Below are 14,897 nucleotides of genomic sequence, written 5' to 3' on the forward strand. Positions count from 1 at the left end.
AGACATAATTGAGACTTGTAGGGGTTTCAGAATAAGACACACAGACAACTAATAAAACTCAGTTCGCCTGTGAACAGATTCTACGAAATACATTCAATTGTCCCAAACCAATAAAACAAACTGGGGCATAGCCTACTAAAACACTGTGCTGCCATACTTCAGCTCACCAATTAGCTAACGCATTTTGAAAACCAGATCCTTTCACAGGAACAGGTGCATAAACATTGCATGATAGCCTACATTTTCCTGAGCTTTACTCTCTAACAGATAACAGAAATAAATAGCTAGGCCTACCCATCCATAACGACAATCAAATATCCTATAATGCAAGTTATTCTTTGTTTCACATTTACAAATCATTTTAAAGAATTATGTATTTGAATTTAATTGTGAGCTCTCTTATAAAAAAGTACAAATCTGACCGTGGTCTGTATAACGATACATTTAGATAACCAACGTTATAAGACAATACCCTGTAACCGTAGTGCAAAGGGTTTTAAGCGAACCGTGGGACAAAAAAATAAACATATCAATTTAAGAGTGAAAATTGCCAGTGTTACACAGACCAAACAAGCTAAGACATTAAAACAAGAAAACTAAAATACGTTCTATAAAACAATATCGTTTGCCAGAAGGCTCCCTGTAATGTCAATTAAAGGCTCACTTCGATATTAGTAAACATTTGAAAGTGCATTGCATGAAGACCCTGTACATTGACTATGAAAGTACAATTTTCCGTACAAAATGGATGCCCATCACGCATCATCAGTTAGAGCTCACATCAAGTGATTAACTGGAGCAGGAGCTGCAAAACAATTTGCAGCACAATCCCTCTACATAAGTATTGCATAAGATGGGTATATGTTTCCTGTTCGACCCTACTTATATTTTTAACCTCATAATAATTTATTACGTGGTGATTCAGTGCCACAAGTTCCGTCTCATTTGACCCATTAAGTCTCGGAGCTCGGTGACGCCCCGGGGGACGTGGAGGTGGAATGGTCAGAGTTCTCCTCGAAATCCTTGGTTGCGCTCGTGGCAGGAGCAAGTCCTTCTTTCTCGCGCTTCTTCTGCTTCATCCGTCTGTTCTGAAACCAGATCTTCACCTGGGTCTCGTTCAGCTCGAGCGTGGCGGCTATCTCCACGCGCCGCGCTCTCGTGAGGTACTTGCTGAAATGAAACTCCTTCTCGAGCTCCGTCAGCTGCTTCGTTGTGAAGTTGGTCCGGATGGTGCTCTGTGGGCCCAGTCCGTAATCTGTCACTTTTGCTGCGTGAAAAACAGACGGTGTCAGACAAGGGATTTGGCATGGCTAAGTGACATGACATGGACAAGAGTTAGAACTGATCTTCACAGCCTTTTGGTTCGTCTTAAGCGCGTCTTAAGCGCAATAAAGCAAATCATGTTGGTGATCATATGACTTTAAAACTCCATGAGTTCACTGTAAGCCTGTGGAAAATATTTCACATATAAATGTCTCTTATCAGAAAATGATGTTCACAAACACCATGGTTCAACAGGCTATCATGTGCAAACACTCTAAACTTAGCACTTCCCACTATAATACCACTCAGAGTCTGTGGAAGATATCAAGGCATTCACCGTGATACAATTCCATTGCATTCCCCTCTCAGGCTTTTATGAGTGTATGGGATGTGAGATCACTTTTGATTTGGATTTAAAACAAAGTATATACTTGGCATTCGAGAGTAATTCCGTAGTAGGCCAACGTATAGCACAATCCTTCGAGTGACTTGACAAGGAAGGAAAGACTGTGAATACAATGGGGGCCAAAAAACGAATGCAGCCCAGGGAGACCTTGTAGAAGTTAAAGATAACAGGGCTGGGGCATTTCCTATGGAGAAAGAAAGCACGTCTGCTCGATGCATTAGTGCAAGGGGGTAGGGGAGAGGGAGAGGAGAGCTGGATGTTTGCAGGCCAACTCTCCGCAAGGCGCGTCTGGGTTGAGATATCACACTGTTTCGGGGCCAGTCAAAGTAAGTACCATATGTTGTGCCTCAGAGATATAGGGTATTTCCTCTGTTTCAGAGTGCTCTGGAGCAACTCTGGAAATATTCGATGGAAACGCGCGATGAACGTCATGGTGCAGATTAACACACAATTGAAAGATAATTTCTCCTTACAACATGTGAATGGTAAACAGTTACACAAACTCACCTGTTTTCGGAGGGTTCCTTTTGACTTTCATCCAGTCAAAAGTCTTCCCTGCTTGTTTCTGATCTGTTAAGCTTTCTCTGCCCTGAGAGACCGATATGTCTGCATATGTGCCTTGTAAATAACCCCGCTGATGGTCTTGACCCTCGCAGCTGTGATGTTGATAAGGGGCTGAAGGAACGGCCCCCTGCGCTCCACAGTAAGCACCGGCTAGCGATCCGTAGTTTGGTCCGACATTGGGAGCGGTGAAGCCTTGTGATTGATAGTACATTGCGTCCTGCTCGTGGTTTATGTAGTACTGATGATGTCCATAGTCCTGACTGGCGCACGACTGCGGTCCATAACCGGTGGCAGCGGTGCCACTGTAAGGTAGGCCTATAGACGTGGGATGAGTCTGAGGTTGGTGATGCGCATAACTGCTGTTCTGGTGCTGATGTTGGGAGGCCGCTGCTGAACTGCTGCTTCCCACGAAATGTCGTCCATCAGAGGTGAAGCTGTCATTTGTAGTGCCGTTACCCGTGGGGAAAGGGCCCGAATACCCTTGATCCAAGTGGTGGAATCCAGATTTGGGCGAGTAGGCGTTCGTCCCACGGTTACAAATTGTGTACTCCAAGTAAGAGTTCATTCTGGAATTGTCCATGCGCAATTGATGACGGAGGGTCAACCTGCGTTGTGGGGAAAGCTTCCTGCCCTGCAATCTCTCGACAGTATGTCATACGGAAGAGAGGAAAAAAATGCTTACCTCCTAAGTATTCTGACCGTGCTTCCCTATAACACAGTTTTACCTCAGCTGCTCGTCACGTGACCCGTCACGGCGCCAATAGTGAAGGGACGTCCAGAAGTTTGTCAGCGCACCGCGACCATCCATCACGCGTCTGACATTTGCATGACAAAGCCACTTCAATCAAACTAGCCCATCAATCTGATAACAGCACGAATATGTCAAGCCCTGTAAAAAAGGCTCTCCCTAACAGCGAAGAAAGAAATAAAGAAACAGTGGTCTGAAAGATCTTGCATGGAAGTTTCCACTCTCTATTCTCTCTTTATTTTGCACACTACTTTACCTAACTTGGTAAAATAGTAAAACTTAGAGAATTCCAACTCACCTTCCCCAACTGTTAGGCCGTGTCGTTGAAAAATGAATAGTTCAAGCACAGTGTGTATTTTTTACCCACTGGAGACTTTATGCACAATACCAGTATTCCTGGCTGAAATCTGTTTAACACTCGAAAAGAGGCTATTACAACCGTTCGGATCTGGGTTCCTGGTCTGCACTGGGCGCATCTAATTGAATCAGTAGACAGATCTGTTACAGAAACCAAATTAAGCAGACAGCAAGCCTTCTGCTAATCCCAAGGCATTGGTGAAGAAAAGGACATATTTTTTGTCACGTAGCAGTGTGTGCTCTGATGAAATAGTGTGCTGTGATGTAACCTGACGAGGTGCTGAGGCCAACTTCTTGTATTGATTTTGGCCGATTGGACCGTAATTTACATTGAAAGCTTGCCAGTTAAATTTCATTTTCGGAATTCAACCTAACAATGTTAAGTTTATGAAATAAAAAGGACATTTCCGTCTCATGTCTACAGCGGTAGTCTACAAGGTTGATAATGATGGAGGACTGGTGGTTTGACATGCGTTGGCGGATTACATGGTAGTGAAGAAACGGAGCAGCTAATTATTAATTGAAGTGACAATGGCTACAAAAGTAGTCCTCTTCATGAGGAAGCCCACGCTCAAAGGAGGAGAACACGACATGCTCTTACATATTTGCTTGATGCTACATGGCTGACAAGAGTGGTTAACAATATGACGCCCACAGTCATTTGTAACTTGTCAGGCTGTTTAAGGTTGGCTAGTGTCACTAGGAAAGGAATGGTCTCTCGGGCAAAAGTTCAAACCAAGGAGTTTGTTATTTTCCCTTGGTGACTATGTTTTCTTTGTCAAGCGCCCTTTAAAATGCAAGTCTTCCTCCCAATCAAATGTAGGCAGCTCAATAGCATCAGTAGCCTATCCTGCTTTGGGTCCACCCTGATTATAATGCCACAAATAATAAAATATGGGTTATATCATTTAATCGAGTTTATTTTTTCCTGAATTCAAAATATCACCATAGCCGATCGTGTTAGATATCTCGAGCGTGCTTTATTATTCTTTTACAGGGAAAGAGACATTTTTCGTATACAGGCCATTTAACATAAACAGAGAGGAGAGAACTTTGACCCTTCACCCATGCCCCTCCTCCGAGTGACATGGGATATCTTCGTTCGTTCACATTGTAGCATAGTATTTCGCCACAAACTAAAGAACATTAATCCGGTATGCAGCACTGTATGGCGATATCATATTCTTAACGAATATCTTTATTTTGGGGATACGTGATATGTAGGCTACAGCCTAATGTATATATTCACATATATATATATATATATATATATATATATATATATATATATATATATATATATATATATATATATTATATATATAATTATTGATGGGCAAATGTGATTAAGTCGTAGGCCTACTCTTTTCAAGATTGCTGCCCATGGAGATCTGTGGAGCGCAGAAATACCGAAATCTAGGCAATGCGGCAATTACACTCTGCTCAACCAATGATGGTAGGCCTAGACCTTAATGGATCTTGGGGAGAATGTTACCGAATTTGATAGAATATATATGTATACATGTACGCTTATGTATTATGTTTGTGTAGAGGCTGTTTTATGCAGATTTTATGGATACTTGGTGTTAGTTAATAGTGTCAGTTAGCTTCTTCTACAGTATAATAGACCGTATGAATCAGATGGATCACAGAAATTAAGAATACATCTTTTAAATGCGGAAGATTTTCTTAGGACGTTTCCCTAGTTTAATCCACCAAATCCACACTATCCGAGAAAGGACAAAAAGAGCTAGCTACACTACGCGTTCTACAAGCCACCTAGGGGTAACGTCCAGAAATTTCGTTATACATAATCTCCTCCATTTTTCCGGACAGGATCGAAAGGAGTTTATCTAGAAGAAAGTAGTCTAGCTTTTTCTACAAACCATTTTACCTGTATTCATTTCCTGGTCCGTTCATTAAGGTGGTGGCAACTGTAGTGTAATGCAAAAGCAATTGACCTAGCCAAAGAAGCAGTAAAAAAATTATACAAAAGAATAGTTGTATAAAAGTTGTATGATGAAAGGTTCAGTTCATAAGATTGTTTATTCAACTATTTAAAAAGCTACATCTATATGCGAATAGACTTGTTGATTTGTGGTGACAGTATAATCCATCCAGCCAGGCAAAAGGAAAGACGAACTTTATTCCTGGCATCTGAGTCATTTCTGAATGAAAATGCGTTTTTGACGCACACGAATAACTTGGTTCTTTCATACATTAGCCTACCTGTAGAAATGGTTTACCACACACCTTTGCCCTTTTGATAGTTTTTGACACACATTTTAATTGAAATGAGAAAAACGAGAGATGGATGCAATGATGTTGACTAAGAATTCGAAAAACGCTCTTTTAATCGATTTACGAATTATCAGGCCAAACAGTTGTGTGCTATCATGACACTATTATTTTGAATAGTAACATAGTCTAGGAATGGCTGTTTATAGCCAAATTTACATGTTTTCCAAATAAACAAATTAACCACTAATGTTAAGTTTTCTCTTGATATTTTAGGTGCATTTTTTGCTTTCCCAAATCGATCAGACGAACCTAAAGCCGTTTGTAAATTCCACCCCACCCACCTAGTGGTGAAGTAGAGGAACAGGCATATCATAGAAACCCTCTCACTGAATTTGTGTTGTTGTTCTCACACACAGTCCCTCCTATCTGCTGGTTCATTGGTGCTAGGATAAGTGGAAAGGAGGAGAAATAAACGTTTCTGAGTAAACATTGGCTGAGAACATATCTGAACCACAAAAATGCGCAGCGCAGCATAAAAATAATGTTTTGGTCCGCGCCATTAGTGCACTGGCTATTTATAGTTTTTAACCTTTAGTGTCTCACCATAGATTTTGAAAATATAATAAATAAAATCATTCAATATTAACACGATACATGTTAAACATGCAATGTTTCAATTCAGACAATATTAACACAATATTGCATATCCCAGTTTGGAGGGAGGGGACGGGGGGGGGGACGGGGTGTTTTGGCTGTCATCTGACAGGACAGTGGAGAAAGTGACAGGAAATGACCCAGGCCGTACTCGAACTAAGGTCCCCGTGGGCAGGTGGACCAGAATATGGTATGGCCGCTGTAACCAGTTGCACCACAGCCTGCTGGTTTCTTAAGACGTTTTGTTCTGCTTCAGCTGTTCAATGGTCGAGAGCATATATCATTATGAATTGAAGCTCTCAGTTAAGTCCAGAGGTCAGTACACCACAGAACCAAGGGGATAATTCCAAAACCTTACACCAGACCAGTAAGACTGGATACAAACTTTTGCAATGTTTTGTTTTCACAGTGTTAATACCTTTGTATAGGAGAAATGTGCTTTGGTCTTAACATCGTTCACAGCATCCAATCATCACCAAGGTTAGTGTATGCTGCAGAGGGTGCAGCTTTCCTCTGCCACTCTCTTGCAGTAAACAGTGGATAACATCTTAACTGCAGCCAGATGTGGTGCAAGCAAGCCGGGTGTCTGCACCCTCCACCGCCACAGAGGAAGCCCCGTGGATTTAAAATATATACGTTCACACTGTTTCTAAGGGCACACTAACATTGAGTTTACATTTAGTGGATTTGGCAATGAAATTCATACAAGACCATCCCATTTCGTGCTCACATTTTCAGATAAACACCCCCTCGCTTTTTCTCGCACACATATACACACACACACACACACATACACATACATACACACACACAAGCGAGCGCACACACCCGTGCATCCGCATGTATACACGCATACACATACTGTGTGACCATATGAGACAGTGAAAGACAAGCAAAATGGGCATGACAAGAACAGCTGGAATGGAACAGCGGGTTCAGAAATTGTGTAGCCTCTGAAGTGAAGTGCAATGGAATAGAGGCTACATTCATACACCAAACATGTATGATTTAGATAATCTCCGTTGAAGTTTGTTTTACAGGACAGGAACATGACTCCTTTCGTTGGTTTTCAACACACTGGTTATGATAGAATAAAAGTGGAAAGCTCCATAGTGCAATGCTGGCAGTTCCAGACACAACTCCACGTTATTGGAGAGGCTATTCTCCATGTTGTAAGTCAGTGTGTGATGAAAATGAGCTTGGAGACATTATTTTAAGACAAAAGGAAGTACATAGTGTTGCTTTGTAACAGTTTAACAGTGTCACTTTATGACAATCCTGTTCTTAGTGGGATCTTGTACCAAAAAATTACACTATTATAGGAACATGTCGTATGATTGGATTGTCATTCACATGCTTTTGCATGACCGTGATATATAACATTGTGAAAACTCTTCATGATCGATTGAAGCACTGTATACTTTTCATGTCATCGCACTAAGAGCTTTTATTCCTTCTCAGAATGCAGAAATACAGTTCCACGGTCCAGCTCCATAGTGCTGTACTGTGTTCACAGTCTTAAAACATGTTTTCAGTAATTGCTTTCCAACATGTATTTTTCCAAGTAAATACTTTAATCAATATTTAATTTGGTGTTAGATGAGCAAATCATATTTTACATAACCTTGGAAATGTGTAGATTTAAACAGAGCTCAACCCTATATGAACTTCAGAGGTGTTAGCCTGCCATGTTTGTCCTTTCTCTTTTCTATTTCCACACATGCTTGTGCCAAGAATGAAACCATTACACCCCCCACACCAAACTGGACTGAGGAAAGCCAACTCTAGACGATCTGACCACACCTCCCACCTCTCTGCAATGCCCCTCACAACAGCTGCATATTTCACACTTCTCCCCCTCTGCGACCCCCACACCACTCCACACGCCTCACGCCAGCATCCACCAAATGCTCACCACAACCCACAGCACCAGAACCCGCCCCAGCTCCGCTCACGCAGAGCACATCCACAGCAGCCAGGGGATTCACACCTTCACTTTAACACACTGCAAACAAAGAGTTGAACCAAATGAAGTTATAAGACAAACTTATAAGACTATTCAGACTATTCTACATCCAACTGAATTACTTCTTTACATAGTTTGATAGGAACAATCCCATATGTTTGTGCACCACTATAATAAAGCATCACACCAGCAACCAACTCCTATGATTTACATTGAATCGAAGCGATGTTACACGGTTTCTAAGCTAAAACATTTTTTGTCACATACAGCAAACATCTCCTCACAATCTGCTAGCTGCCTGTCCCCTGAATACACTGTTTAAAAAAGCGGTCTCTGTAGACAGCCCAGGCTCCAAAAACGGCAACTAAAACAGCCTGGTACAGCCTGGACCATGAAACATAAACTTTTCCAGCCATTCACCGAATAGGCGCGCATTCAGGAGAGTTTCAGTTGCACAGGAGGGAGAGGGTGGGAAGGGAGAGCTAGCTCTCTGTTTTGTTTGAACGTCAACAGAAGTGATGTTACCCAACATCGCTTAGAGCACCTTTAATATAAAATACTTTAAACCCTAAATCATAACTATGAGCATAACAACTGTGCCTTTTGTATGTGATGTTTTAAGGATGTTTGATTTGTGTGCGTGTTATCAGTATAATCACATGAAGTGGATTGCCACCCCAAACCGCCGTTCTCCATGACTGGCGTCTTGATGTCAGCCATGTAAACTGGATGCAAATGTCACAGGAGTAGTCATAGTGTTGAGGCTTACCAGAGAGTTGGGCACACACATTTCCATATGCAAAAAATGGACTTGGCACCATTACATGATTCAACATAATGTATTATTATTTAGTATGCTTTGCATCCATAGGCAGCCTGTTCAAGGAAAAAAGTTACAGTAGTGAAGAGAAATATATTTTTACAATCCAGCAACCCAAATGTTCACATACATTACAAAAATAGCATCAACATAGATGTAGGCCACAGCATATTACAAAAAGCATAACCTTAACCCTGGGTTAATATTAGCTTAGACTCCTTGTCTTATTCAGTTAGTTTAGTAAAATTGACTGATGTATAAAGGTATTCTTAAGTCTGTTTAAAGGAGAGAAGTCTAAAACGTCTGTTGGATGGCAGGAGTTGGTGTTCTCTGCTTAAAATGTGTATTTCGATCAAGGAGGTATTATATAGAACTGGAAAGAGGGTGGGGGATAGCCTACCACCTCCATTCATTTCAATGGCCCATGCTAGGCTAGCTATTTCAGCCAAATAAGTTTGAAATTCTCTGCATCCATCTTTTTACAATGCCGTTTCATGGGACTTTCCAGCACCATGTAGAGTTGGCCAATTAGGCGCCATGTTACTGTATGGATACACCTGTATGTCGTATCTGCAAAGTGGTAGTTGAACTGGCAATTTCCTGCTGGGTGGAAATTGGTTGATCCTCCTAACAGGAAATTGCCAGCTCAATCACCAATCCACACCGATGGCATAATGTGTGGCCATCGGAAAAGTGGCACCTTAATTGGCTTGTTTGTGTAAATGGTGCCAGAACTGGGCACATGTCAGGCGACATTTTTAAAGATGGTAGCGGCTAGCTGTAGTGCTAACTGGCTGAAGCTAACCCTCCAAATACTGGTTCCAATCTCCAGTAACACTGTGAGAGATCTAAACTAGATCTTTCCTTTTACTTAGCTGGTACAACGCCAAGCAATGGCAGGACCATGTGCATTATTGAGACCGCCTTCATGGGCAGTTAACTCAATCAAACCAGGTGGTAATAATTCCAGTGTGTTGATACCAATGGAGGACACTTATGTATAACTGTCCAATACTGTTAGTTCCCTCAGATAAAAGCAGCTGCTAAATGTTTAAATGATGAATAATGTGTGTGCTCTTGAGATGGGTGTAGCCCTCTGCTCTACTACTGCACGCATGGAAACCTTAACATTCATGCCTCAACTCAAATTCAACAGAGAATTTTGATCTGAGAACACATCTGAAATAGCAGCATTTAATGGCCTTGATGATGGCATCCTTTTTATCTGTTTATGTGAAACATACAGTAAAGCTTTTGTCACTGAGGCTGAGTGAACCCTCATCAGCACAACCTCTGGTGTTAAGGGGTATTGCACCACAATTGCTACACACTATGATGCAGGGAATTGATTGGTTCATACATGGTCATACATTTTTATTGGAGATTGTTGTTGTAAAGTATCATCTTTACCGTTACAAAATATACTCTTGTGTGAGTGTGTAAGTAAGGTTTGCTTACATTTGTGTTTATTCAAAGGCAGCATGGGTGTGTCTGTGTGTACACGTCTGTCTGTGTGTGTATTTAATCTGTTATCTAAGCATTTGTGTAAACAAGCATATTTAGAATTGTTTCCCACATTGTTCTGATATTTAGAAGCTATTCAAACAAAATCATTTCACAGTTGGGACCTTTGACAAAAATCATGGCAAAAGTATCCTAATTCTTAAATGATGTTCGGCAATGTCGTCCAAGCTTTTAAGCCACGTCACATGACCTACAGTACATTACTGGATTCCTGGATGCCTGCCCTGGCTTTCCAGAAAACTGTGGAAAGTGATAGGCTCAGTGAGAAGTGATCCTCCGACCCCCACACTCTAGCAGACTATTAGATTAGCACCCTGACTGCATGGCCCCACTTAAAACGAAGAACAAAAAAAAGAACGATAAATAAGACATAAAATAAAATCTACCGCAATGGAACAGACTGACAAGAAAATAGATCTTGCACAAGAACCCTGTGTGTTTGTGTCAACTGGGGCTGGTCCTTATTGTCTGTTAGTGCCCTTTGATGACAAGTTCTTACCTCAGCTTTTTGTAATCCTCACATAAACAATTACAGACGTAAACGTTTGGGGGAACACTTCACTTAACACTCCCCTCGTCATGGAACCTACCTAAACATGGTATAAACATGGCGCAATGCCAGTCACTTGATGACCGTGTGTATCAGATGACTTCATACTTCAGCTCTGTACACACAAGCCCTCTCCGGCTAGCCAGCTGGCTAGGCTACATATACACACTGACCCACTGAATCATGCACAGCAAAGGGACTCTGTGTCTGTGAGTACCAGAGAGGGTTTTATTTTACACCTTTTTTTTTAAATGGCATTTTTTGAGCCAAGTTAACTTTGAACTAAAGCATAAACTCTGTTTTGCAACTCTTACTCATAGATGATTGACAAATGATTGCACAAACACTTGCTGTGAAACCTTTCCAATGAAGTGTCCCTCAGATCTTATTTGTATTGTGGTATTCCCACACGTTTCATCAGCTTTCACACAACAAAAAAACAGGCCGAGTGAGGTCCTCCTCTGTGCTTGATGACACCCCCACACATGTGCTGGGAGGGTTCATGATTAATCGTGTTTAGATTGGTCGTCTCAGAAGCCTGTGTGGGCGTCTTGACCGCCGCCTGCCCCAGCATCTCTCAGAAGGTCCCCGTCTCTCAGAAGTCGTCGGCCACATCACGCAAACTTCTCAACACCTGATGAAACCCTTTGGGTTTTGTCAACTGTTTTCACTTTGTGTGTGTGTGTGTGTGTGTGTGTGTGTGTGTGTGTGTGTGTGTGTGTTCAGCTCCGCTCTTCCCATGTGAAGGAGGTGTAGGCTGAACCTGGTGCTTGTCACCAGCCCAGGAGGAGGAGTAGGGAGAGTTATGAATGACGTGTCGACTGAGAACATCAGCAACACTACAGTCACAAAAGACGCAAGAGCAACATGTAATGTACTCACAAGAGCCTGGTGTTTGTGGACAGGTGTATGTGTGTGTGTGTGAGCGTGAACATGTGTGTTATTGTGTGTGTACATGCATGTATGAGGAACATGTGGGTGTGTCAACATATTTTTTGGCTGGAGTACAAATGCACTTGGAATGCTGCTAACCCTCCACCAGCATTTCAGCATTTAGTGGTGAACTGTTACTAAATTGATCCTTACCCGTAGTGTTGACAGCAGTTATCTCCTTCTCCTGGCAGCCATATTGGTCGAGGCAAAGCATTGAGCAGTCACTGAAATTTGTCTTATCTATTTTAAGCCATCACTGTTCTTGCTACTACTGATTCACCAAGACAGCCAAGCAGACAGGTATATACAAAGAGCTAGTGGCCCTATGGCTCAGTAATATTGCGACATATCTCTGCCTAGAGAGAAACACACTGAAACTTGTCCTGACAGCCATTCGGTGTGTCAATCAATGTAACTCCTTTTTTCCAAAGTGGCCTTTCACAATCAGTGCCTGTGTTATGGAATGTGTAACATTATTAACAGTCTTTGTTAGAGCACGTTCTTAAGGTTTCCTTAATTGTAAACAAAAATAGCAATGCATAGACACAGACATAAAAACACATACGCACATATGTCCACACACACAGTTGTTGTGTTGTGATGATGGCTTTATAGCTGAATATATGTAGGCTATTGAAAATGAGCCTTACAGATACTAGTTATTGTATATTTAATACAGAAATTCATGAACTGCTGAAGTATCTCAAATGTATTGACCTGCATTGTGTACCAAAACTAATGTCCACTAACCTTTACTGAAATTCCTGGCCCAGAGTCTTATACCAAAACATGCTGACTGATATTTCAATAATACTATCTCTGTGCGACCAGTCAAGTAATAATGTGCCACCGCTGACAGAGCTCTTAATAATGGACTTTTATCAAAACTTGGAGGGCACTCTGCCTAGGTGACTGTCATTTATAATGGAGTTATGACAGCTGACTCCTGTACGCACTTGTATCACTTTGAAGGGTGGGGGGAAAGACTTGCCTGCTCTCCACTCGCACTACCATCTTGTAAGTCAGCCAGTACCTTGCAGACGGACAGTGGTGCCAAAAATGGTGTTTTGGAAAATAAATAAACAAGTTCCTGATTGTGGAGCGGGCGGGCGAACGATGGAGATTGAGAGGGGGGGGCCAAGCTGATAAACGCCCTGTGGGTATTGGCAACTCTCCAAGGAAAGCTGAGCGAGATAGATAAAAGTCGACGTGGCACCACACCTCAAATTATGGAGCCAGGGAAGCACATCAAAGTGGCCACAAACTGTTTACCCAATATCCCTTCCTCTTTCTCTTCTCTTTCTCTTCTCTCTCTCTCTCTCTCTCTCTCTCTCTCTCTCTCTCTCTCTGTTTTACCCTCCTTGGGGCATGTTGTATGCTTATTGTTTGCCTGTCCAAAGTCTTACATGCCAAGGCTGATAGGTGAGTGTCCTCTCCTTCTCAGGTGCTGCTGGAAGTGGATGTGATTGGGGCAAATGAGACGGAGAGTGAACGGGCTGAGCCATTGGCAGTAACAGGGAGTCTGACTGTTAGCCCAGAGGCAAAGTGGAGCCATGCCAACCTGTGACACGAGATGCAAAACACAGAAGCTACAGTAGGCTATGTTCGGTAGGTCCGCTGACTGACTGACTCACTCACTCACTTACTAAAGAAAAATCTATTGAATATTTAGGGAATCAGACACTAAAATAACTGATTATAGCTAGTTTCGGACACTACATTCCAAATCATTCCACATCGATAGCACTAGTTTAGCAACATGGAAATGCTAACATCGCAATGGGACTGCTCACCTTTGTTAGAATTATCAAAATGTTTTTACAAGACAACAAAAGTGATATTTTATGAACGTATACTCTATATTTTCCATGTTGCTCCAGGGTTGGCTTTAAATTGTTTTCTTGATTTCCCTTAATGTGGGCCTACACAAATGTATATAGGCCTAGCCTACAGAAAGTAACCGGTAATCAAAAGTAAAACTGAGTAAAAAGTAAAACTACATGTTCTCAGACATAAGATAACTCTAACCCTAGCTGAAATTTAGAGGATAACATGTTCATGAAAGAATGTCTGATTGTCTTCTTCAGTTCGTTCACCTTGCAATAAATGGTGAAGCACTGGAGAAACTGCAGTGTACATTGTTTGTACACTACAATTTGTGGTGTCTATGAAAATTTTATGGAGCACTATAGGCCTACCACTACTAGCCTACTACTACTACTACTACTAATGTACAGTTGAGAAGATGCCTGGGTGGGTCTTTGGCAATCCATGATGTTAACATTGACACCGACATGGTGCTACTTTTAACGTCTGTCTGTCTGTCTCTATGCTCTCCCCATGCCTATTTAATGTGCAGAATGTTTAATTAGCATAAGTAATTATTTCTCAGCAGGTTAACCTCTCTCCAGTGTTTTGTATCTATCTCCCATCTACATAGCCTATTTTTGCTTGTTCTCTCAGTCTGGTCTGTCATCTGTCAACTGTGCCTAGACAGCAGTGCAGATTGAAATTAATCCCATAGACTCTAGTGATCATTTTAAATGCTGAATTGATTCACAAGAATCACCACTGAGACTCTGACTGGGCAATAGGGCTAGTGGCATTGAGGAGCTAGAAGCCTAGAGGCTTGTATAGATGAGACAGCTCTTTCTCACACACACACACCGCCTATGCATTTACACACACACACACACACACACACACACACACAGCCAGCCTATGTATTTGTACACACACTCACATAACCTAGGCATTTGTAGCCTACCTATAAAAAATTAAAGCCTGGACAAACTGCAGCCAATATATAAATTAAATGGGTCCTACTTCCTAAGATTTGCTGCAGTGGCAATTCTTATAATAATATTATTA

At 41.7% G+C, this 14,897-nt stretch overlaps 1 protein-coding gene across 1 annotated transcript; it reads right to left on the reverse strand.

Moving 5' to 3' along the window:
* Positions 1-953: 953 nt before the first annotated feature.
* hoxb1a (homeobox B1a) lies at positions 954-2,820 on the reverse strand. The gene is made up of 2 exons (XM_048246250.1): positions 2,177-2,820; positions 954-1,267 (listed from the first exon to the last, which is right to left on the reverse strand). Exons 1-2 carry the CDS (start codon positions 2,811-2,813, stop codon positions 954-956), a joined length of 951 nt encoding a protein of 316 aa, XP_048102207.1. The 5' UTR covers positions 2,814-2,820.
* Between the last annotated feature and the right edge of the window lie 12,077 nt (positions 2,821-14,897).

This window comes from Alosa alosa, chromosome 6 (genome assembly GCF_017589495.1).
Source record: "Alosa alosa isolate M-15738 ecotype Scorff River chromosome 6, AALO_Geno_1.1, whole genome shotgun sequence".
NCBI lineage: Eukaryota > Metazoa > Chordata > Actinopteri > Clupeiformes > Clupeidae > Alosa > Alosa alosa.

Bases quoted from the DNA above. Each gene is read 5' to 3' on its own strand.
- hoxb1a (XM_048246250.1), bottom strand. From the start codon at position 2,813: ATGGACAATTCCAGAATGAACTCTTACTTGGAGTACACAATTTGTAAC. The intron at 1,268-2,176 runs GTGAGTTTGTGT...TTTTTCACGCAG, and splicing joins AAGGAACCCTCCGAAAACAG to CAAAAGTGACAGATTACGGA.